Raw genomic sequence first — 26,106 nt, forward strand, 5'->3', positions numbered from 1 at the left:
TACCTCATTTGAAGACGGGCAGCTTATACATTTTAATCTTGTGTGTTGATGTGTCCCACCTCACTTAGGAGGTACTTGAACTGAGAGTCGTCCCCACTACCTTCTGTAAGATCGACACACTCACAATAGAGTATTACTGTGTCTCATGGATCCCTGTTCAATGCTATTTAAAATCCAAGGGCTCGTGCCAGCTATCTGTCTGTGGCTTTCAGCTCCATCCCTAGTCTTGCAAGTCCTCCTCTGTATTCCATGGACTGAAAGTCTGCAAACTGGGTGGCTTTTCTGCAAACTTTGTTTTTTATACTTTTCTGGTTTGTCTAAATCAGTGATTCTCAATAGAGGGTGACTCTGCCGCCCAGGGGCATTTGGCAATGTCTGGAGACATTTTTGGTGGTCGTGACTAGTAGAATGCTGCTGGCATCCAGTGGGAAGAGGCCAGGGATGCTACTAAACATCCTACAAAGCACAGGACAGACTCACAACAGTTATCGGGTCTAAAGTGTTAGTACAGAGATGGAGAAGCCCTGGTCTAAGTATTCACTTTTATTGTGGGCACTTAGTACATTTCTCATTATGGAGAAAAGTTATTTCTATCTTTGGAAAAAATATGTTTAAAATATTCAAAAAGCAGGAACTCTGTATTAATTAACAGCTGAAATCGTAGACTTTGTGACTATGGAATTAAAGATTAAGTCTTTTGTGCCAAGAACAAAAGAATTAAGTTCCCCAAATTCCAACTGTGTAACTAAAAGTGATTAGTCTTTGCTGGAGAGTCCAGCAGCTTCTGGTTCACAGTTTAATGCGGCTTCAAACATTGCTTACAGTCGTGGGTTTCAAACTAGGTTCTTCCAGCAACCTGGTATTCCCAGGAGGTTTCTTAGCGGATGCAGGGGACAAAGAGAGATGAGAGGGGATGGCTCAGGGGCACAGGGCTCTGGGGCTCCCACCCTCACTCCAAATAGAGCAGCTTTGTGCCTGAGAGTCAAGTTCTCAGCACCTAAAAATGACTTGTAAACTTGCACCAAAATCATGTAAAGGCGAATCAATTAGGGAGACAAGACATTATGAATCTCTTGGTGGAAGTTCACATACCACCTATGAAATAGATGGTGATCCTGACACCAGTCGAGACTCTAGATCTAATAACCAATGTACAAGACATATAAGGAACAGAGAAACAGATTAGGTGACACCTCGGGAACCCCATTAGCAAAATCCAGACAGTGGGAAACTCTAAAGAACAAATGACTTATTGTCTCAACAAAAGATTGCAAGGAAAAGAGAGAGAGAGAGAGAGAGAGAGGGAGGGAGGGAGGGAGGGAGGGAGGGGAGAAAATCGATGGATGTTCAAGAGGCGTATCAACCAATCACAGCGTAAGTAACTTATTTGGATCCAAATTCAAACAAACTGTAAAGGCAAAACCAAAAGCTCTAAGACAATTGAGGAAATGTGAAATGTGAACACTGTCTGCATATTTGATGACATTAAGGAATTACTGTTAATTTTTTAGGTGTGATAATGGTGTCGTGCCTATGGTTTTTTATAAAAGTCTTTATCTTTTAGAGAAACACACTGAAATATTTACAGATGAAATAATGTGATGTCTGAGATTTGCTTCAAAATAATCTGGGGGTGGGTGGGGTACAGATGACACAAGACTGGCAATTCCCTGATAACTATTAAAGCTGAGTGATGGGTACAAGGAGTTTATTATATTGTGACCTCCGCTCTTATGTGTGCTTGAAATTTTCCATAATAATTTTTTTTTAATTAATCACTACGTTCTAAAGTTTGGGGTTTTTAAAGGAAATACTTGCCCAGATGGAGATCCTAATTTGGGGACCCGGGCTGTATTCAGTAACTATTATTTTGGAGTGAGCTTTCTGTTACCGCTAGGTCATATTTTTCTTGCTTTATTTCACTAAGAATTGTTTTAAAGGGCTTTTGCTCCTTTTTCAGATGCTTGGAATAGTCTCCTGCAACTGTTGACTTTTCCCTTTATCAACTATGCCTGTGGAATTTGATATTCTGATTGTTAAAGGGTATTTTGGACCAGTATCTCTGAACCACATCTGAATAACAAGTTTTATGATTAAGTTTGCTATAAAAACCTAAGCCCCAGCTATAATCGTGTATTATGTTATGCAGCAGATTCGTTCTAAGAAAGCTGCGTGTAAACTTAACTGAATTGAATGCCATCTTAAATATGCAATGAGACTTCACTCTTTGAATCAAAACTGTAGGTATTCCTATTAAAAATAATACACCCTTTGCTTTATTTGTAAATACGTAGAATTCATACTACTATACTTGAACAAAATTGTTACAGTATTCTAACATTTAACACACGATGGATGGAAGGCAAAGAAGAAATTTGAAGCAGGAAAGCTGGTTATCATACCAGTATCTCCTTTTTCTGAATGAGAGGAGATGGAAAGTAGGAAGATGGGAAGGAATATAAAAGTAATTTAAATACAGCATTTCAAATAGCTTTTTACTGCTTACACTGGATATCAAAATACAAATACGGACTTCATTATCTATACTATTTGGCAAAATGATAAACACAGAAATTTACGGAAACTCAGAGAAGTTTTTGATTTCTTTATGTCTGTCCTCAAAATTGTTTAAAAATACAAATTTCAAAGAAAATTACCAGGTCCCATTTCTATCGTGAACAGGAGGTCTAACTGTCATGTTTTTAGCTGTGATCTGTGGTATTGCATCCTGCATCAATCATACTGTCTGGCTGTATCTTATCGGGCTAGTGACAAATACAAAGTTCACAGAGAGCCAGGAGAAGAGAGGTGATAACTGTTGTGTGACACAAAGGAAAGTAAATGGAAATCAAAGTTAATACACCTGTTTTCATGCATGGGTTTCAGGGAATATGAACCTCATTAACCAAAGACAATAAAATGCCACTTGGCTTACAAAGTAGGAGAAGAAAAAAGGAGAAATAAGAGCAAAAAAAGAAAGAAGGAAGGGGAAGAAACTCAGTTGGAAGCAAAGTTCAGCCAATTGAAGGCGTAAGTTGCTGCTCTGAATAACTTATAAATGATGCTAAACTCTAACAAATGTGAATCAAAAAACCTATGTGGTACCAGCTGTAAAGTGAACATAAGTTTACTGATTTTCAACTCAGCCTTTTCTGGGCACCAACCAGACTCCGACCAAATTAGAGAAATCCCACCTATCAACCCTGAAAATGAACTGGAATATTTCAATATCCTAAAAAGGAAAGCTAAGGTTTAGGTGTTTCAAGCACCCAAGAAGACCAGCAGGTACCCAAGATGCTAAGAGTTGACGTTATCGTGAACAGTCTGTATGAGTCCACTCACGTGCTTCCAGGGGATCCCTTCCCGCTGGTACTCCTCCTGTTCTTGCTTCAGGACCAGCTGAATAAACAGCTGCTGGAGCTTCTCATTGCAGTAATTGATGCAGAATTGTTCAAAGCTGCAAGAAAAGGAATCAATTAGGCTCAACCAAACAAACAAAAAACAATAGGGCTTTCAGTACCTTATCCGGTTTACCTGTTGTTGTCGAAGATTTCAAAGCCGTAGATATCCAAGACACCTATAACCGTGTTCTTCCCGTGGATGGTGGTGTCAGAGTTCTTGACCTCAATAATATCATTGATGCGAGAAACAATCCAACAGAAAAGGCGCTCATATATGGCCTGTGATGAAAATGACATCGTAAATTCTTGCCCGTTGGAAATGAGTCCCCTGTTTGGATTTGTGAGGTTTTAAATTCCTATTGAATTAAATTCGTATTGACCTCCTCCTTACCATTTAGCATAGCTGTTAATCCTCTAAGCTGAAAAATGCAGATCATCTGTTTAAAAATTATACGACGTAGCACGATGGTTGGAGTTTTAAAAGATTATTATGGGTCACTACACGTGTTGAATTCCAACAACATCCCTTAGGTGTGTTTCTGTGCCCTGCTAAGACCCATAATTTGCCTACTGCCTCATATAAGTCACTTCATGGCTTTATTTTAATCTCATCAACTATAAAAAGCAGAGAACCAATGAGTCCTATGCCTTATGGATTCGAAATATATAAACATTGATTTATAATGCTAAATAAAGATCTGAGCCAAAAGGCCACCATTTCAAATTCCTTGAGAATCAAATACACAGTCAATGCACAAGGATACACATGCAAACACACACAGGGACAAAGGCACCACACACTCACACACATTCACATCCTGACACACACGTGCACTGCAATGTCACATCTTTAGAAAACCTTTCCTTAACATCTCCCTCCAGCAACCCGCTCTCTTCACCTACACACATCCATACACATCACCTCCATTCCTCCCCTCCCCCTCCCCCCTCTACGCTTCCAGCCACTCCAGTCTTCACGTCTCTCTCATGACTCCACTGAAATGGCTCATCAAGGACCCCAAGCACCTCTATATGGACCCTTTCTTTTTTTTTTTTTTTTTTGCGGTACGCGGGCCTCTCACTGTTGTGGCCTCTCCCGTTGCGGAGCACAGGCTCCGGACGCGCAGGCTCAGCGGCCACGGCTCACGGGCCTAGCCGCTCCGCGGCACGCGGGACCCTCCCAGACCGGGGCACGAACCCGCGTCCCCTGCATCGGCAGGCAGACCCCCAACCACTGCGCCACCAGGGAAGCCCTGGACCCTTTCTTGTACCTCTACAGGGACATCTTACTCAGATACTCGGCATCACTCAACCCAATTTCCTACTCTCGTCCTGAAACATTCTGCTCTCTGGGATTCGTAATATCACACCTTCTTGTTTGTCAGTTGGTTTTTGGCCATGCCAGGTGGCATGCGGGCACTTAGTTCCCCAACCAGGGATCGAACCCACGCCCCCTGCAGTGGAAGAATGAAGTCTTAACCACTGGACCCGCAGGGAAGACCTGAATCCGCACTTTCTTAATTTTCCTCTTATTTCACTGGCTGCCCCTCCTCGGCGGCCTTTAGGAGGTCTCCTCCTCTACCTGATCTCTAAAAGCTGGAGCTCTCCCTAGTCCTCTTCTCTTCACTCCCTATCTCCTCCCCTTTAAGTCATTTCGTACAACATTAAAGAACGGTGATATAATATTACCCCTAAATGTATCACCTGAATGCAGACCTCTCCTCTGAGCTCCAGGCTCCCGTGTCTGACTGCCTACCTGACAACACTCTTGGATGTCTCACAGCTGTCTCAAACTTATGTCCTGTCTGGACTATTGATCTTCCCATCTCCTGAAACTGTTCCTACCCAACACTTTTTTTTAATTTAATTAATTATTTTTATTTTTGGCTGCATTGGGTCCTTGTTGCTGCGCACGGGCTTTCTCTAGTTGTGGCGAGCGGGGGCTACTCTTTGTTGCATTGTGCGGGCTTCTCATTGCAATGGCTTCTCTTGTTGAGGAGCACTGGCTCTAGGTGCGCAGAATTCAGTAGTTGTGGCACACGGGCTCAGCAGTTGTGGCTTCGCGGGCTCTAGAGTGCAGGCTCAGTAGTTGTGGTGCACGGGCTTTGTTGCTCTGCAGCATGTGGGATCTTCCCGGACCAGGGCTCGAACCCGTGTCCCCTGCATAGTCAGGCAGATTCTCAACCACTGTGCCACCAGGGAAGTCCTTCCTACCCAACTTTTAACCGTAAATAAATAGAAACAGAAACTTGGGGATTCATTCACTCATTAAATGTTTGCTGGGTACTTGCTCTGTGCAGCTTGTGGGAGATACTGTACCAAGTAACAGGAACACTGTCTCTGTCTCCAAGGAGCTCAGGGAGTAGAGTGAAGGAAAATCGCACACACGCGCGCACACACGCACGCACGGATGAGGTGCATGGGATGTGAGGAGACTTCAACCTGTTCAGTGTTCAGAAAGGCCAGGGATGGCTTCTCTGAGAAAGTGGGCTGAGATCAGAAGGATGGTAAGAGTTAACCAGGTGAGGGGGAGAGAAGAACAATCCAGGCAGAGGAAACAGCAGTGCAGAGGCCCTGTGGCTGGAAGGATAAAGGGATAAAGACAACATGTAAGCCTGAGAGAAGTCTAATGTGGTAGAGGGGAGAAATGAGTCTGGAATATGGCAGGAAATGAGACAGGAGAGGTGGGTTGGACCATGTCAGAAATTATCTTTGATTCCATCAGCCCCAGAACAACAGGTCCTGTGGATTTTATTCTCCAGATACAGTCTGTCTCAAATCATCCTCTTTTCCCCATTTCCACTGCTACTTTCTCCGTCCAAGCTGCTATCATCATCCTCCTGGATTACTGAAATATCCTCTTAATTGGTCTCTTTGCTTCCACCCTTGCCCTACCCACTGCTCCATAAGATTCTCATACTAAGGTCAGAGCCATCATTTTAAAAATTCAAACCTGCTGACATTGCCTCTGCTTAAAATATGCCACTCTCCATTGCATTTGGATAAATTCAAATTCCTCTGAAGACTAAAAACCAAGCAAGAGGTTTACAAGAGTAAAAAAATGGAGTATGTAGCAACCTAATCAACCAGCAAACAAGAAAAAGAGAAAATGTAAACTTGGGAAAATAAAATATTTGCCACATGGATAACAGACAACAGGCTAAAGTTATGAGCTCTTACAAATGGACAATAAAAAGATAACAGCCCCAAAGAAAAATGTACAAACATATACCCAAACAATTCTCAGAACAGATGTAAATACTTTACAAAAATAGGAAAAGATGCTCAAATACACTAGCAATGAAAACTAAAGTAACAATGAGGTATCACTGTACACCCAGAAAATCAGTCACTTAAAGCTTCAGATCAGGGTGTCCTTTGACCTGCTCACTCCTGGGAAGCCATCTAACTGAAATAAAAGCACTGGTGTGTAAGGAAAGATGGACAAGAATTTGCAGCGTTGTTTATAGTGGCAAAAAAAAAGGGAACAAGGTGAATGACATAAGAGGTGGATGGTTAATAAATTATGGTCCCATCACCACACAGACACTAAAACAATGGGTCCACCAATTGGCTTGAAGGAGACTTGCACGAAGCATTATCGAGTGAGGAAAGCAAAACAAAGGGCCACAAAAGGGGCCTGTGCAAGCGAGGGGCCCTGAGCTCCCCAGTCAGTCGGCTTCTGCTTCTCTGAGAATGTTTCTGGCAGCGATGCTCACAGCCATGGGGTGCTGAGACCGTGCTGGTCAAAAAGTACCACTCTGGTTTCAAAAGGCTTAACCTACTTTCCAGGAACGTCTGAACACCTCCTCATAGAATTTCACTAAAAATGAAACTGAGATCAACACCAGGCTGTGAGATAATAGAAAATATACTGGTCTCTGCCCCTGGTTCCCGGCACAGAGCTCTTGAAACCCTTGTAGTTTCCTAAGTGATAGGAACACTCGGAGCATCTCTTGTTCTGATGTTTGTCTTGGACCCCATCCCTGACCCGGGGCTCCTAAAACCCTTGTAAATTTCTGAGTGATAAAAGCATTAGGAGCATTTTTACTCTAGGGAGGTGACTCTGAGTGCGCTCCTAGCTGGGGGCTGGGCACCAGAAACACCAAGCCATGACTAGAAGCTTGGAATTTCCAGTCCCACCTCTCATCCTCCAGAAAGGGAAGAGGGGCTGGAAATGGAGTTAATAATTGACTGTGCCTACACGAGGACGCTCCATAATATCCCCAAAGTACAGGGTTTGGGAGCTTCCCAGTTGGCGAACACATCCACACATTGGGAGGGTGACGGACGCCAACTCCATGGGGACAGAAGCCCCTGTTCTCGGGACCCTCCCAGACTTTGCCCTGTAGATCTCTTCATCTGGCTGTTGGTCTGTATCCTTTATCATATCCTTTAATAACCGGTAAATGTAAGTAAATGTTTCCCTGAGTTCTGTGAGCCACTCTAGCAATTAATGGAATCCAAGGAGGAGGTTGTTGGTACTTCCCATCTATAGCTGGTTGGTCAGAAGCACAGGTGATAAGCGCGCACGCGCGTGCGTGCGTGCGTGCGTGTGTGTGTGTGTGTGTTGGGGGACAGGCTTGCGGGACTGAGCCCTTACCCTGTGGGATGTGATACTATGATACTATCTCCGGTAGACAGTGTTAGAATCGAGTTAAATTGTAGGACGCCCTGCTGGCATCACAGAGAACTGGTGGTGTATGGAGACAACCTCCTCCCCATGATGTTAGAAATGTTGGTACCAGAACCCTCACAAGGCAGACACAGTGCCTTTAAAATCCCACCTTAGCGAAGGCATCCCTGCCGTAGCTGGCTTCCTGTTCTGTGTGTTGCTTGTCGATGATATCACGACCCGTAGCCACCGTCCGGTAAAGGAGGGCTTTCTCAACCATCTCTGTCTTGGTGGACAGCAATTCTGCTATGATAGATACAAGCCTGCCATTTTCAATCAGAGGCGTGTCACCATCCACTACAAACTTTAAATTTCCCTGTATCAGAAGAGAAAAACCAAGACACACCACTTCCAGTGAGATTCTGAAACACGATGTCAGGGATATATTTGCTAGTTTAAGAGAGAATTCCAAGGGATCTTGTTTGGAGCGCCTATTTTCCTAAATACATTAATATCTCAACATATAAAAACCTAGTGTTTTATGCATTTTTCCTTCTCCAGACACTCATCTATATTTTAATTTTCAGCATATGTTTTTGATGGATGGAAATTTTACATTTTTATGTAGTCAAATCTATGAATCATTTGCTTCAGGGTTCTTCTTTGGTGTTATACTTAGATCATTCCTACTCTGAAGATTTTATGAATATTTAATGCTTTCTTCTATTCCTCATACAGCTATTCTTACATTTAAGCTTTTTATCCACCAGAATGTATGTTGGTATGTGGTGTAAAGTAAGAATTTAACTTTATTTTTTCAGATGGTTAGTTGCTCCGACACCATTGATTGAATAGTCTAGCTTTTCCTCCTGATTTGAAATATCACCTTTATTACATATTAATTCCCACCAAGTTTTTGAGTCCGTTTATATTCCACTCATTCAATAAGCAATAAATACTTATTAGCCACCTACCAAGTGTCCAGCACATGAACTAATCTGCTGATTACTCTGGTGCTGAATTTATGCAGCAAGTTTTAAAGTACTGTGGCTTTTACTATCATTTTAAACCTGGTGGAATTAGTCGTGCCTCCTCTCCCCTGCTCCCCCTTCCCTACTACTCTAACACATTTTATTCGACCTTCTTACATGTTTATTGTTCTAGGTAAATTCTAGAATCATTACATCAACTGAAAGACAAAATTCCTCTTTGGATTCTGAAGGATTATTGTAGCAGCGTATTTATAAACTAGTTGAAAGAATGAGACAATTTAGAATGTTAAAGTCTTCCTAGTCAGGAACATTTAAGAGATTGTTTATATACTGCTATATAATATTTTTCATATAGGTCCTGTGTACTTCTGATTCACTTAAGAGTTAAATCTCGCCACAGGAAAGCGAAAGGTCGTTTTTATTCCAGACTTGTATCCATGTTGTCACTCATTTACTACCAGGTTACATGTTCATTATGTTTTCAACATCTCTAATCATATAGACAGTAATGAAAGGACTCTGACTGATGGTTCTTTACTTCTAAGGTTGGTGTGATGTGTGGAAAATAACCTGTGCATAAGTGGGCCAGGGTGGTCCGTGGTGTTGGCTGCAATGAACTGGATGTGCTTTGAAGCCAGTCATTTCCAGTCTATAAAATGAGATCGCCAAAATTCTAGTTCTAGAAATCTATGATTCTATGTTTCAAATGCCTTTAGAAATTTGCTCTGTTCAAGAGATTTTAGCTTATCCCACTGATGGTCCCATCACTGCTGAACCCTTTTACCTTTGAAATTAACCAGTTCGAAGTCTGACATACCAGGAAGGCAGTGAACGAACTAAGGCCACAGTCTCAAAACCCACGGTGGCTTGGAAAATCCCTCATATTATTAGAACACGTAGGAGGAAACTACAGATAGAGTAAATTTCTTCAAAATGTCAGAGGAATTTTCTCTACATAAATTACTTTTTACAAAACCCCAAACCTTCTGAAATAACATCCTAGTCCCACAGGGAGGTGCGAAGAATTCTGAAAGGCGTCCCCACTCACCAAGTGAAGAATAGTACCCAAAATTTTATACACTGTTTGAATCTCCTCGGGCTGGAAGCCAATGACTTTCATGGCGTCGGCTACTACCTTGAATTCTGCAGCATCATTGATAGACGACTAGGAATGAAAACAGGAAACTGAGGTCACAGACACTGCATGTGAGCATTAACATCCAAAAACTATGAGACTAAATTCAAGCGTAGCCAAGGTCTTGATGCCTTTGGAGTACGTCATTGAAGGGATGATGGGTATTCAAAGAAAATAAAAATGGTTTCGGGGGTAGAAACATAACGCAGCACCCACAGTGCCCAACTGTGAGAGTCGCCGTCACCTAAGACAAGCACGAGGAACACTTCTGGAAACTTCGGTGAGGAAGCAAGCCCTGAGCTGGCTCAGAGAAGCTCCAGGATGAGTGGAGGAAGTGGCATGAGATGTGAAACCACAAATGGAAACTCTTGACTGACGGAGCCTCCGAGACATACGCCTGGCTACCTACTGTCGTCTGTGGCTTTCTGTTCCACAATTAGTCTTGTCCTGGCTGGAAACGACACTCCCACGCGTGTACGGTCAGGCTTTCTACTCCACGGGTGGGGAAGAGCAGGCCTCCCAAAGCCAAGGGGCCTGCCTTGATCATTCAGCAAGCTAGGAAATGGTCTGGGACTATCACGTCACTTTTTCAGGCATTCAACAAACATTCAGCAAGTCAGATCTTTAAATGGCACAGAAGTGCTGCTGCAGAATAAATGTCTGTCCCCCAACCCCCAAATTCGTATGTTGAAATCCTAGCCCCCAAGGTGATGGTGTTAGGAGGTGGGGTCTCTGGGAGGTGATTAGGTCTTGGGGGTGAAGCCCTTACGATGGGATTGGCACCCATATAGAAGAGACCCCAGAGATCCCTTGGTCCTTCTGCCCTGTGAGGACACAGCAAGCAAGCACCACCTTTGAACCAGGAAGCGTGCGTTGACTCTGCAGGTGCCTTGATCTTGGACCTCCCGGCCTCCAGAATTGTGAAAATCAACTTCTGTTGTGTATAAGGCACCCCAGGTTATGGTATTTCTGTTGTAGCAGCCCAGCCAGATCAAGGCGGGGGTTCAAAGATAAATCGCCTGCCTTGAGGATCTGCAGCCCTCAGGTTGGAAATACACGTGTGTCAATAAAATTTACAATAAAGCAACGGTAACTGCCTATCTTAGCAGTTTTCCCAAAGCAGCATCTGCGCAGGGCCTGATCTCTTCCTTGGTGAGTTTCTGCTCTGGCCGGGACACAGACACCTGGCCTGATGCTCACCTGCTAAGGAACAGCACAGGGAAGATTCCCCTCTGCCTGATGGGCACGTGTTCCTCTAACATCCAGGACACGACCAGGCAAGCTCTTCCCCCGCCCAGCTCTCTGAGTGAGACGGTCCACCTTGTAAAGTCTCAATTTCCTCGTGGGTACGATGGGCATAATAATACCTTTCTTACAGGGTTGTTGTGGGAATGGAAGGAGAACTTATATAAAGCACCTCCCTAGTTCCTAGCACATAAAAAGCACTTGAGTATCAGACATTACTATTATTAGATGCTGCAACCATGTCGAAACTGCAAAGAAACCAGACACAAAGTCTACGTGTCGTCCTGAGGACAACTGTCAGCTGCTCACCTGACAGGCATTCCCCAGCCCCACCTCTTTCTTGTCGATAGAGCCCTGATTTGCTTACCCCTCCCTGAGTGCACCCGTTCTTCAGAGTTGGCGCCAGCCTCAGGAGGTAAATCTTCATTGGTCTAAACAAATCACAGGGACCTTATTCCCTTTACCAAGTGATTGGTCAGCCATGGGCATGTGATGCCATTCTGGTCCATAAGACATGAGGTTTCCCTAGCTTATCAAGGGTTACGGCCAGGAACGTTTCCTCTGCCTGTGACTCCTAGAACTGCTGCTGCCCTTTGGGGACCATGAGGAAAATCAGCTGTAGCAGACCAGCCCGACCCAGTGAGGATGGCAGGACTGGTAAGTGGGAGAAACAAATGAACATCTGGGTCCCTATCAACACCGTTAAGGCACGGAATTCGCCACGTCTGGAACTGCCCCATCCTAGGGCTTCTTGTTATGTGAGATAACCAAGTTCCTTATTGTTTTTGGTGACTTTTAATTGGGTCTTACCTCACCTGCAACCCACAGGGTCGTAATTGTACATGAGTCCTATATTTGAGAATAGCTAAGTATGACACACAGAGTGCAATACTTTACAGTTACTAAAATCATTCTATTAATTTATATTTGTTTACATGGGAAGATATTAATGATTATATTATAATATAGTAAAAGGTTTATTTCATCAGGATTTATTGTATGATTCCATGAATAAATATATACACATAAACTGTTGTTATCAATAATTATCTCTGCATGGTGAGCTTTAGCATATTTTTATTTCCTTTTGGTTCATCTTTATTTTAGGTTTTGACTGTGATCATGTATTGCTTCTTTGTTTTTATTAGAGAGGCAGAAAAAAAGGAGGGGGAGGAATAGGAATGGAAAACTTTGATGGAAAGGGAACCTAAGCTAAATTTAGCTTTGAAAAAAAGGCTAAATGTTTATTTAATACTTGCTTTCTGTGGGGCTCTACGTGATCGGGCCAAAAGCCACTTGGTCAATAAGACAATTCGATTTAAAAAGAATATTTTCAGTCACTGGCTTTTTAAGTGTTGATTTTACAATCCTTTATACATCCTTAGAGTACCTCTGACCTATTCTCAGAAAGCTGGAGTATTGCCCTCTGGGGTTTTGTTGGCTTTCAATTAATTTTCAGCCGAACATCCTGTTCTCAGACGACTGTAAAAGTAAAAAATTCATGCAACTTAAATTTCAAACAATGGAAAATTAATTGCAAAACGCTAAATATCATTTATTTATATGCACAATCATAAAAATACCATTAAACCAGTAATGCAGATATAATTAGCTTAAGATGAAGAGCAATAATTACAAAAAAAAAAGAAAAAAAGAAACACCTCCCACATCTAGATTCTTTCCTTTTATAAATTCTTTTATTTTTCCCAACTACAAAAGCTGTGCATTTTCAATTATAGAAGAAATGTGAAATGCGGAGAAAGCAGAACACAAATATCCATCATCTCATCCATCCAGAGTAAACAAGTAAAACCCTGGTGCATTGCCCTCCAGATCGCATTCCACGTATGTCCATGTGTGTATATGTGTCCGTGTGTGTATGCATATGTGTGTGTGTGTGTGTGTGTGTATACACACACACACACACACACACACACACACACCTTTCCCCCAACAAAACTGGATAACACTGCAATTACTGTTTTATAACCTATCATCAATAAGCTACTATATTACTAGGATTAGCTATAAAATGGCTAGCAGAAATTGTATTATATATATAGCAGAAAACTAATTAGAAATAAAAGGGCAAAAAGATCTGCATATGTGTGAGCAAGGGCTTACATGTAAAGGAAGGAGGAAAAAAATGGAAAAAACTTGAAGGCTGAATAGAAATGCTCCAAGGGTCACAAAACTATTTCTAGAACACATCAAAATCATTATTGGAAAGAACAGTGAATGGCAATCTTTGATATCCATGTTCAACCACAGTGCTTTTATTTATTTATTTATTTTTAACCACAGTGCTTTTAAACTTTCTTTTGTCTTACCAACTTGCCTTTGGCCAAATGATATGGTACCTTCTTTTGCGGTGGGTTTCCTACTTGTAACAATATTTTTATAGTGTCAAAATAAAAGTAATAGGATTAAAAATTTTAAAAAACCCCACAAGATCATAAGAGAGAAACTTCTTTCCTATCGGATGGTGATAAAATACAGTAATGGGTTATTAAGCAAAGTTATTGAGTCAATAATATATTGAATCTCCGTCCCTGAGAATTTTAAAAATAGAATAGAATAAAAGAGCCATTCATTTGCCTAAAGGCAGCTGCCTGGACCAGATAATTATTTAATGTCCCTTCTGATTCTCTGATTCTATTTCTGAATCATCTCAAAAAGGAAACTCTTACCTTTAATTGGGCTCCAACATGGATGTAGTTGTAGGATGAAAGGGATTTCTGGAGATGCAGAGAGCGGAGCATCTGCTCTGAACCTCCTTGGAGTAGCTGAAAAATAGTTAATTAAAAATAAGTTAGCAAAATACATCCTGAACCTAACACACCATGTATTCTTACTGGTAGTCTAGCTTTTTTTCATTTTCTGGGCCAATTCACTTAGGTCCTCCTGTTTCTAGCTTTGAAGATTATTTTTTTAAACCTCGAAGGTAATGGCTTCAACATCATCAGTGATGGACAATGTTATACAGTCATGAAGAAAATTCCTTAAAAAAGTCTTAGCCCTTTCACAACATAACTGGCATGAAAGGTTTTGCTTTGACTGTGGCCATTTGTAAAACAGGAGCTTGTGCTCTGTGGTGGTCACGTGCTTAGCAGCCTTGTTATCTGGACAGCATAGGGTTATGTTTCAAATTCAGAAAAAGTCAATATTGCCTCAGAACTAAGAGGTGTCAGCAGCCAGTCATATGTTGAATCCCACTGGAAACGAACAGCTTTTCCTCATCAATCTCTATATCCCAGGAAAGGACAACTGGGTAACCAGGACTGTAGTGTTGGACAAAGACAAATGCCAACACTTTCACTCAACTGCGGAAAAAGTCAGGTTCCTGAAACGAACAGAACTCTTATATTTGGTAGAAAGCTAGTTTATTGGAAACATGGCGAACTGTCAACAAAAACACAAATACAATACGCATAGTCCTTCTACATAGAACATGCATTTTAGAAGGCGATACATTTAAATCCTCTATATTAAACTGCACACTTTGGTTTACTGAAAACATGTAACTACTGGATTTTTAAAATTGATTTTTTTAACGAAAACAACACTGAATTTCTAGTCCCATCTCTGGAACACCCCAAAATGGGAACAAAAGCTTCAATCCAAAAATAAGACAAAATTAATTTAACATATTCAGAATGTACCATTTCAAAAGCTTTTAGGGTCATTAAAATGTTACCTACACTGCAAAGAAACACAGGGGATGCTCAACTAAGGCAGCTGTCTGGTTGGTTAACCACCTGCTAGCTCTTTATAACAGCCATGCTCGTCAAGTCTCTGAAGAAGCCCACGGGGTAGGGTGTATGCGTGTGTGCACACATGTGTAACGTATCGCGGGCCAACGGAGGCATGGGAGGCACAGGACAGGAGAGAGCCCCAAATAAAAACATCCATTTCCTGCACAACTGAGCAAATGGTTGATTATCTGCATAACAGATTACTAACCTGATAGAAAGAATGAAAGCTTCTTTCTCCTGGCTGTTGCACAATCACTCTAGACTAAAAAAAAAAAAAAAAAGCACATTAAAATCATTAATCTGATGAGGGACACATATACAATGCAATACTACTCAGTCATAAAAAAAGAATGAAATAATGCCATTTGGAGCAACATGGATGGCCCTAGAGATGACCATACTAAGTGAAGCAAGTCAGAAAGAGAGAGACAAATACCATATGATATCACTTATATGTGGAATCTAAAAAATAATACAAATGAACTTACTTACAAAACAGAAACAGACTCACATACACAGAGAACAGACTTGTGATCTCCAAAGGGGAGAGGGGATCGGGGGGATGGATTGGGAGTTTGGAATTAGCAGATGCAAACTACTATAGAATATATAATATAGAATGAATAAACAACAAGGGCCTACTGTATAGCACAGGGAACCATATTCAATATCCTGTGATAAACCATAATGGAAAAGGATATGAAGAAGAATATACATATATAACTGAATCACTGTGCTGTACGGCAGAAATTAACACATTGTAAAAATCAACTATACTTCAGTAAAATAGATTTTTAAAAAATCATTAATCTGAGAATGTACTCCTATAAGAAAATGAGAGCCACTTTCCCAGGGAATCCTGTATCAACAGTGCACTGAAATGTCCTAAAGACCGCACGGATGGGACCAACCTAAAACTAGATCTCCTCTATGGGGTTTTCTGTGCAATTTTTTGACAATTCTTTTTACTCTTTTAAAAACAGAGTTCCTTAAACTTTCTGAAAATGAAGCTATTTTGATTTTTTAAACCTAGAGCCTAAAGAGGAAACTTTTTGGGTGGGGGGATTGCAAGTGGGGAGAATAGGAAGGAATGTTCAGGGAGGAATATTCTCAACATTCCCTTCCTGAGGGTCTGCTGGCATTTCAAAGAGCAATGCCTTATATCCTGTAAGAAAGTGAGCTGAACAAAATCCATATACAGAGACCTCTGCTTTAGATGGCTTCAGAAAGACTGCTCTTAAGAGAGGACTCAAGATGTATGTTCACTCAAGGGGATTCTTTTGGTTGAGCACGTACGTAAAGTGCAGCCACGAAACATTCTGGAAAAAAGACCGATAATAACTGGCACTTCCTGTCATTTTTCAACCGACTCTGATAAAGCAAGATTTCCTTAACAGTCTGACTTCAGTTTAACAAACAAAAATAAGATTTATACTGCATTCTGCTGCCACAAAGATTGCTATGGTGTGACTGAGATGGAAAACATTTAACTGAGAAGGCATGTCAGTTCAAATCTGAGTACAATTCAAGATGGAGACTTAACCTAGTAAAGTTCTAGTAAAATCTCCACTGTAATAACCAGATGAATCTACTCAAGATTAGTTAGGACACAACCTCTCTGGCAGTCCCAAGAGGAGAGTTTTAACTGGAATCTTCTACAAATTGGGCCTATCATTCACATGGGCAGATAAAAACACACTCTAAATTTTCACACACCTAATGCAGCATAATTAGACGGTAAGATCACAAAGTACATCTATGTTACTATAAAGCAGTGAACAAAGAGAAACTAGAAGAAAACGAGATTGCCAATTAAAATAAAAACATGGGAGGTTGTGTAGAAGGAGTAGAAGTGATTAGTCCTAGATAGGTTTTTGTTAAACCTTACCCAAAAGTTGGCACCCCTCACCACCCCCCCCACCTAAACCTTTACGTACAAAGTCTATAACTTTTCCCAGCTTGATACTGTAAGGGCTAATAAGAGAACACAAAAAGAGGTTATTTTGCCATAGAAAGCTAACTGAGGAGCAGGAAGGAACAGAGAACAGGGTTAAAAGCTACTTTGGGGCAATGAAAGAAATTCTACTAATATAATCAGGTTTTTATAAAAAACATTCAGCATTAACAGACTCATAGATACAGAGAACAAACTGGTGGTTGCCAGAGGGGATGGGGTTGTGGGGGACGGATGAAATAGGTGAAGGGGATTAAGAAGTACAAACTACCAGTTACAAAATAAATAAGTCACGGGGAGGTAATGTACACAGGGAATATAGTCAATAATACTGTAAACTTTGTATGGTGATGGATGGTAACTGGTCTCATTGTGGTGATCATTTTAGAATGTATAAAAATACTGAATCACTACATGGTACACCTGAAACTAATACTGTAGGTTAATTATAACTCAATTTGAAAAAACAACTCTAGGCCAAAAAAAAAAAAAAAAAAAAATCAGCATTTGCAAACATTACCCTCAGAAATTAAGCACTTTTTACCTTCTCCAGTAAGTAGTTATTGATATGTCCACCAATAGGGTCCCCCTTGAAATCAAAGTTGATATCCATGTATTTTCCAAACCTGCTTGAGTTGTCATTCCGATTGGTTTTGGCATTTCCGAAAGCTTCCAAGACACAGTTGGACTTAAGCAACATATTCTTCACTCTTTAACACAGATAAATGAAAGTCACTGTGAAAGTTTTAAAGGCTGGGGCTTTAAAGAAACTAAATTTCATTAAAAGACATGCAAATTTGTGTACAAAGATGCTGACGGTAACATTGTTTGTAACATCAAAAAATATATATATTACAAACAACCTAAATGTCCACCAATAGGGATGGATAAAAATAAATTTTTGTTTCCCAGTATAATATGTAGTGACATAGAAAGATGTGCAGAAAACATTAATGACTGAGAGATGAAGTTGCAAAATAATATGTATTGCAGGATTTGTGTGTGTGTGTGTGTGTGTGTGTGCACGTGTGTGGGGGCACGTGTGTGTGTGCGCACACACACACGTTAGTATAAATGCTTACAAACCTGGAGGGTACAGCACACTTCACTATGGTTACCTAGGTTGATGAGGTAGGTAGGGTGGAATTTCAGGGAACTTTCATGTTTTACATCATGCTGTAAATTTTACTGTTTCTTTTCAACGAACATATTTTATTTACATAAAGAAAAATCCTAAAAAGAGATGTTCTGAAAAGAACGGGTGATACAGAAAATGATTCTATTTTTTAAGGTTCTTGCTTATAAAGCCTAGTGAAATTTACTGCATTTGGTTAATACATCATAAATGTGGTCCTGATTAGTTTAGAAACTGCTCATCATTTCGTTTGAAGCTGTATGGAATCTCTCTTTGGTACCAGGTATTTAAGTCATTCTTTATTCGATGAATGCTAACTCTTTATAGAGCAGTCTCTCCCAGTGGATGTATTTTAACTTCATTCTAGGCTTTATGTCTTTGTTTCTATTTCACTGACAAAATTCCTCTTATATGGGCATATCGCCGAAATAACCTGATGTACCAGATCCCCTGGTCCTTCCACTACCACTGTAAGTGACCCTACAAATTTATCTCCTCATGAATGAAAGTATAATTATAATTGGGGCAAGGGAAACTGCTTGCTTATGGTAAATAAAGGAAAGTGTCTATCAAACTGTGGTAAGATATGCTCTTAAAAAACTAGTAAATGGGGCTTCCCTGGCAGCACAGTGGTTAAGAATCTGCCTGCCAATGCAGGGGACATGGGTTCGAGCCCAGGTCCGGGAAGATCCCACATGCCGTGGAGAAATTAAGCCCATGCACCACAACTACTGAAGCCCGCGCGCCTAGAGCCCGTGCTCTGCAACAGAGAAGCCACTGTGATGAGAAGCCCGCGCACCACAACGAAGAGTAGCCCCCGCTCGCCACAACTAGAGAAAGCCTGAGCGCAGCAACAAAGACCCAATGCAGCCAAAAGAAAATAATAATCATAAAAAAACTAGTAAATGTAAATATGCCTTACTCCACTGTACCAACTGGATTTAGAAATAAAATTAATTTAGTTCTCAGCCGGTTACTCTCCTCAGCTCCAAAGGAAATTTAAAAAACTTAACTTATATCCTTGTTCTTGTCCTATTAGGTTGCAAATCAGAATCAGAATTGGGGATATATCACTATTAAGAAAAATACCTCTTTTGACCTGGCAATCTAGCCCAATTCTACCCATGCAGGGTAGTCTAGTCTAAATTCTCTGCTTTCAGACCAACCCAGCTTCCTTTCTCTCTATTCATCAAACTGAAGATTCAGATGTATATACAGAATGTGACTATTCTGTAAATAAATACTGAGCCTCAAAGTAGCAACTTTGGAAAGCTCTTATTTTTTCCTCTTCAAAAAGTCCACACCACATAAGAAAGTCAAGTCATGTTGCTTTATAGCCACACTTCCTACTTTCTTATTTTTTAAAAAAAAACATCCCTTCATTCCTTACATATTTACTACGTAAATACCACGTACCAGACACTCTGCTGAACACTGGGCCCCAGACAGTGCGTACCCGCTTTATCACTCATCTTGCTGTGAGCAGAGCATGATGTGGCCTGAAACCCGTTCAGGAAATGAACCCTATTCAGAGCTTCTAATACCAAGGTTCTGCTTCTAGCAATGATGGAACGGCATGGATCTGCCTCCCAGAGTCCCCCTTTCACTCTAGGGAGTGTAGAACACAGTTTACAAAAGATGCTGGTATAGTAGAAACAGCAAGAAACCTGTGAGACCTTGAACAATACAACTACCAGTTAAGTATAACATCTTTGCTGAGCACACATAACACTGAAGGCAGTGGTGATAGACCAGAATCACCTTAGCAGTATCTTTCTATTCAAAACAAATATAGAAATCGAGGGATATAAATGAAAGTACAGGGACAGTATGCAGGAAGGGAAGCAAAGTAATTTAACCATTAATAAACACTCCATGCATATCAGAGTTTAGGCCTAACCTAGTCAAGTCTATAGAAGATGAAGCTCCAGTGAGAACTTCCTCCCACTGTTAGGCTGCGCTTACCTTTCAATCTCCGCTCTCTGGCTGGGGTTGGTGATGGCCGCAATGTACTGCATGATGTACTTACTGGCTTCCGTTTTACCAGCTCCGCTTTCCCCTGGGGAAAAATTGTGCAAGGCTTAGGATTACAACTTAAACCGAGAGGAATAATTTTGAATAGAATGATTTCAAGTTTTGACATTAGTTATTCATTTGAAATCCCTTATGTTTCATTGTTTGGTTTTGGGGGGTTATTTTTGAGTTATTTCATCCTGTCGATGTGGGATTGGTTCTAACAGATCTGAACATGTTGAAAAAAGTAAAACTACTGTAGAAGCAAAATAACAGGTTACAGATCGAGATTTACTTAGTAAAAATATCGAGGGATAAAACGTGGTAAACTAATTCCTTATAGCCTTAGTACTTAGTGACTCTGAAGTCCAGTGGAAAAGAAACGAGAAAGTGACAAACAGTGGCCATGGCAGAATTCACATAACTTTGTTTTCTATGGCAGAGTTTTAAAAAATCTTAATGGGGGTGAAATAATTTTTTCAGAAAATGAGAGCAATTTTAGTGAAAAAGCGAAACAAAAGCCGCAAGCTCTAGACATATGGTGTCACAGAAAAAGCGTGACAACTGACATAAGGAGGGGGAGGGGGATACGGTTGTAATTATCAACCCAGATTTTTAACTGTTTATCCCTTGTGACCCAAAGCTCCACTTGTAGAATCTTATACTCTAGAAATACTAAAAATACTAATATAATCCAATGATAATCTTCAAAGGTTTTCAGACTGTTTCTGCAGACTACACTATGTGTTATAGCTAAAATCTGAAAATAATATGCCCATCAGTAGAGGATTGGGTAAATAAATTATGATTCAACTATTCAATGGCATGCGACACAACTGTTTGAGAATGCACGACTTCTATAGGTACTCTAATGAAAAGATGTCCACTAGACATTGTTAAATGGAAAAACAAGTTATGTAATAGCTGTTATAACATAATTCTATAATTCTATGTTTATAATTACATATGCATGTGTGACTATACGTATTTGCACACACTGAGAAAATGTTTAAAAGGATAAATGCTTTATTGTAAACAGGCGTTACTGCTAGAATTGGGGGGGGGGAACAAGGTATTCAAGGGAAAGGGACTTTGTGCTTTCACTTTATACACTTATAAAATTGCCTCCCGCTCCACCCCGCCACCTTTTACAATCAGGCAATAATACTGCCTTCAAAATTTGTTTTAGGGCTTCCCTGGTGGCGCAGTGGTTGAGAGTCCGCCTGCCGATGCAGGGGACGCGGGTTCGTGCCCCGGTCTGGGAAGATCCCACATGCCGCGGAGCGGCTGGGCCTGTGAGCCATGGCCGCTGAGCTTGTGCGTCCGGAGCCTGTGCTCCGCAACGGGAGAGGCCCACGTACAGCAAAAAAAGAAAACTGTTTCAATAAAATGTAGCCTTAGGATATAATTCTTCAACTCCCACACTAAGTTGCCTCACTTCTCTGACCCTTAATATCTTCATCTGTGAAGTAGAAACACAACTGTCCTACTTACCAATCAGAGAGCTGCACTGATAACCAAAATGGAATAAAGATCACCAAAGCCTTGTAAAAGTATAAAGCCACTCATGCGAATATGAGGTATTAATAGCATGAAAAAAAAGTCCCACAGCTTGGGAGAGGGTATCCTGGGTCAGTGGGCAGATATTTTCTTGTTCCCAACTCACTACACGAGATTCCTTGAAGAGCTCAGCTTTACAGAGAGGGCTCGGCTCCTGTGCTTGGGCACCCAGGGTCTGTCACCTGACGCCCTCTCTGCAGCCTTTAAAGCTCTGGCCTCCAGCTCTGAGAGCCTGTTTCCAGCCCCCAGGCCTCTGTATGTCCCTGGTCACTAGCTCCCGTTCACCAGTATGACTTGGAGTTCATACTTCCTTTTTGGTACCTCAGGATTTCATTTTCCTGGTTTCGCTCTGTGATTATTTAAAATAATTTTTGTTAGATTTTTATCCAGTAGTTTTCTGTGTTTGAGATGGGAGGATGAATTTCCCATGTCACCGCAGTCTACAAAATTGACCAGAAGTCCATCCAAACATAATATGTAATGTGTAAATGAACCAAGATTAGCAGATGCTCAGAAATGATAGAAATAATCTGGCATTACATTTTTTTTTTCTCCTATAAAATTACTTAAGCTTTTAACTTCAAAAAAGACCTAATCAACTGTTCGGACCCTTGAGTACCAAGTAAGTTAAATACATATTGACCTCGGAAGGACAGGGAACTCCTTAAATACCTGATATCACAATGCAAGTGTCCTTTGATCGCCTCTTCATAGCCTTGTAAGCAGCATCAGCAATGGCAAAAAGATGCGGCGGTCTCTCGTACAGTTCACGCCCTTTGTACTGCTCGATTGTGTCTCTCCCGTAGATGTTCAACAACTTGTAGGGATTCACAGAGACCACGACTTCTCCAATGAATGTGTAGATGCGCCCTTTTTCAAATCTGCACAGAAGCCAAAGAAAAGGAAGATGGAGCTGTGGTTATACAGAGATGCTATTTCTTTCCTATGAGTCTCTTATTTCCAAGAAAATCCAAACATCCCAGGAACTATTTCTGAAGTGACATTTCACGGTTCTGAGTTTACTTTTAGAGATAATGCTTGAGGCTGGCTTCCTTTGGATGCTGCTGGTAGAAAAGAAAAGTAGGGGTTAGAAGCCAAAAGAGAAGAAAGAATTTAATATTTTGGAGGCTGGGGATTTCCTAATTTCCAAAATACAGAAGGGTAAGAAATAAAAAGAGTTGAAGACAACCTTAGAGCTCTAGGAGGAAAAGATAACAGAAGCCGGAGCAGGTCTTGAAATCCATTTAGTCAGATTTTCAGTTGTAAAGAAAATTGTCCAAATACGTTTATTTCTTCTCCCTCTTGAAATCCCACTAAAATGTCAGTAAAGGAATAAAATAAACACAGCAAAATCCATACCAGAGAGAATGGTAGAGGAGACATTTCTGGCATAAATCGAATTCGCTTTTTAAAAAAATGACTGCCTAAAATTCCACAGTGCAGATAGACCCTTATTTATTCAATCATCCCCCCATCCTTCCTGCTATTATGAACAATATTGTAGAAAGTACTCTTGGCACATAATCTTACAACTCAGTGCCTTTATTTCTGTGAAACGGATTCCCAGGACTGGGATAGCTGGTTGAAAGGTATGTGTATTTTAAGAAGGTTAACACGATCCCACCACTCGCACATATAAGAAGCTAAAAATCCACCCTGTATATGTATATGATATGTATATAAATTGTACATAAATATATTTTGTAAATGATTACATGAGCATGGAAAAATATGGAAGGCTGCATATTATGTCTTACGTATTGTTAAATCATACAGTAGGGCGATGAGAAGGAAAGCCAGAGGAACTAAGAAACAAAAACCCCAGCATACATGATATGACTCCAATTGCGCAAAATTACGTGTCTATATTTGCAAAGAAAAAATTCAATATAAAATTTAGAAAACCCATATATATTTACGATCGACACATTAACTCACACATATAAACACCTATGAACCAGAGTGAGGCCAACACCCAAATGGACGTTTCTACACAAGTGGCTGCCACTACACTCTCCACCTGCCGAGAGGCACGGGCAGAGAGAGCTCACTTCCAAGAGCTGGGAGAAGGGAACACCAGGATGGGAGAATGCTGGTCCATGGACAGCGGCCGGGTCTCTGAGCACTCCTGTTGTAGAGTCACAGCAGCAGAGAAATAACTAAAGCATGTGAGACCAAAGGGCGAGACCCTTAAACTCCCTTTACACTGGAATGAAGGCTGTCGGCTATAATTAGGAGTGGAAACAGACATGCTGATAATGTCAACAATAAATTAAGACCAAGATTTTTATCAAGTAGTTAGTGTATGTTTAAATAAGAGTTATTGACCACTTTAAGGTTTTCTGTGCAAATTTTCTCCTGTGGTTTTCCTTTGCATCCTCCCCATTGTTGGACAGAAAGTTTACATGGTAGCTAAATGCACCAACCCTGGAATCCCTGACACCTGAGTCCAAAGGCTCACACTGCAAACTTAAGAGCAACGAGCCTATGAAAGCTGCTTAACCTCCATGAGTTTCAGCCTCCTTCACCTGTAAAATGGAGATAATTATACCCTTCCCTCCCTCTGGCATTTAGTACTTAAAAAAAAAAAAAAGCAATTAATCTTATGCATCCAATTACGTTCTGCATGAAGGAGATTTTTAATGAATGCTTTTATTTTATTAACATTGCTACGAAAATCACGGCAATCCCTACACACAAGGAATTAATGCAGTGATCCTAATTTGATTCCCTGCCTCAGCTGTCAATCAACACGAGTCATAAGCAAAATGTCTACATAACTCATGTTCAAAGACCCACAAAAATAATAAGAAGCTAAGCCTTTCTGGCTTAACCTGAAAATTTGAAGGACATGCTCTACAGCTACCTTCAAAGATAAGAATTGAAAGGACAAAATTCTTCAGTTTAAAAAAACACTGTCCAAACAGAAAAATAAAGAGAAGAAGGATGTTAGAAAAAAAAAAATTGCCTTATGAGTCTGGAATTCTGTGACTAAGAGACAGCAAATAACATATGAGATTAGAATGTTGTTCTAAGATTCCAGGTCCGTCCAACCATGTACTTTCTCTGAAATTCCATTTTATTTCAAATAGAATGTTTTGTTTATCAAAACTTCTGAGCATCTTTGTAAAACACAATAGATAAAACCATCCACTGAGTAGCTATGAACTTGAAGACAGTGGCAAAGGCTTAACAAAATACGATATTAAATACAATGTTTCAGCAGAAGTTTGGTTGTTAAAGACGCAACTTTCAATTCGGTTAGGTCTCAAAATCACCACTAGATGGTGTCAGCATACACCTTAACACCAACCCAAGATTTCCATTTGCTTTGGAGCACCTCAGGGTATGAAGTAAGCAAGCACTTAGGTAATCCTCACCTCTTTGGTTTGCCTCTAGGAGGAATGGCAGTAATTATCCTAGATGACAAATGCGTGATACCACTTCTTACAAGAGACCAAGGAAGGCATTTCTAGGACCTCTGTGTGCAAACCTTTTATGAGAAACTCTTATCACTCATTCTGCATAGTTGAAATATTTCAGGTTTTCATTATTCCATAACTACTTTGTGTCAGGCACTGGGTGTGACCCTGGGGATTAAAAAAGGAATAAAGAGCAGGGAAGTATTACACATAATAATGACATAGTGTGATAGGTGAGATACTAAAAGCAGGTACCATGGTGGCAAAGATCACAACAAATGCCTTGTGATATGGAACCCTGAAGGGTAACATACAAACTACAGTAGGGCACACAAGCCTTTTGTGCTCTGGCCTCCACATTTCTCTCCACTGGAGAGACTCCCCACACGCTTCCACACATCAACACCACTCCCACCCCTCCAGCCCAGGTCACTCTTGCTCTCACACTAATGAGCTAGTTACAGCTCCCAAGGCCACCATGCCTGCATGGTTTGCCCACGGGCTCCATTCTGCCCAGAATGCCCTTCTCCACCTGCCTCTTCTTCCCCCCTCTGCTTGGCAGATCTCCACACCTTCTTCAAAAGCCTGAACCTCAGCTCCTCGGGGAAGCCATTCTTGGTACCCATCCCCAACACCAGGGCTACTATCGTCTTCGCTCTGTTCAGATTTTTTTTTTCCCCTTTGAAACCTCCGACATGGTGAAAATAGCTTAACAGCAACTGATTTTTAAAACAATTTCTTTAAGGAGTTTATTAAAAATACGTATTGGACGCGCTGGATATTTTCACTGGCTTCTGAAACAAAGAGGTTCTAAAAAGTTTTTGAATTAGTGAGTAGCGATGGAGAAAATACCAATGTTACGTCTCTGGAGAACAATAG

At 40.8% G+C, this 26,106-nt stretch overlaps 1 protein-coding gene across 5 annotated transcripts in view; it reads right to left on the bottom strand.

Moving 5' to 3' along the window:
• MYO1D (myosin ID) overlaps positions 1–26,106 on the bottom strand; it is a 350,547-nt gene that overhangs the window by 228,525 nt on the left and 95,916 nt on the right. For 4 of the 5 annotated variants that reach the window (XM_079905380.1, XM_079905378.1, XM_079905376.1 and 1 more), the window contains 9 exons: positions 22,478–22,686; positions 20,198–20,291; positions 17,642–17,807; positions 15,352–15,405; positions 14,079–14,174; positions 10,057–10,173; positions 8,189–8,392; positions 3,535–3,680; positions 3,343–3,457 (listed from right to left, as the gene is read on the bottom strand). In XM_079905380.1, the coding sequence (XP_079761506.1) occupies positions 3,343–3,457; positions 3,535–3,680; positions 8,189–8,392; positions 10,057–10,173; positions 14,079–14,174; positions 15,352–15,405; positions 17,642–17,807; positions 20,198–20,291; positions 22,478–22,686 (1,201 nt within the window). Of the gene's footprint in view, positions 1–3,342; positions 3,458–3,534; positions 3,681–8,188; positions 8,393–10,056; positions 10,174–14,078; positions 14,175–15,351; positions 15,406–17,641; positions 17,808–20,197; positions 20,292–22,477; positions 22,687–25,185; positions 25,400–26,106 lie in introns of those variants that run through there. The other variant, XM_079905379.1, reaches the window with a different exon arrangement.

Source organism: Stenella coeruleoalba (assembly GCF_951394435.1).
Source record: "Stenella coeruleoalba genome assembly, chromosome: 19".
Lineage (NCBI taxonomy): Eukaryota > Metazoa > Chordata > Mammalia > Artiodactyla > Delphinidae > Stenella > Stenella coeruleoalba.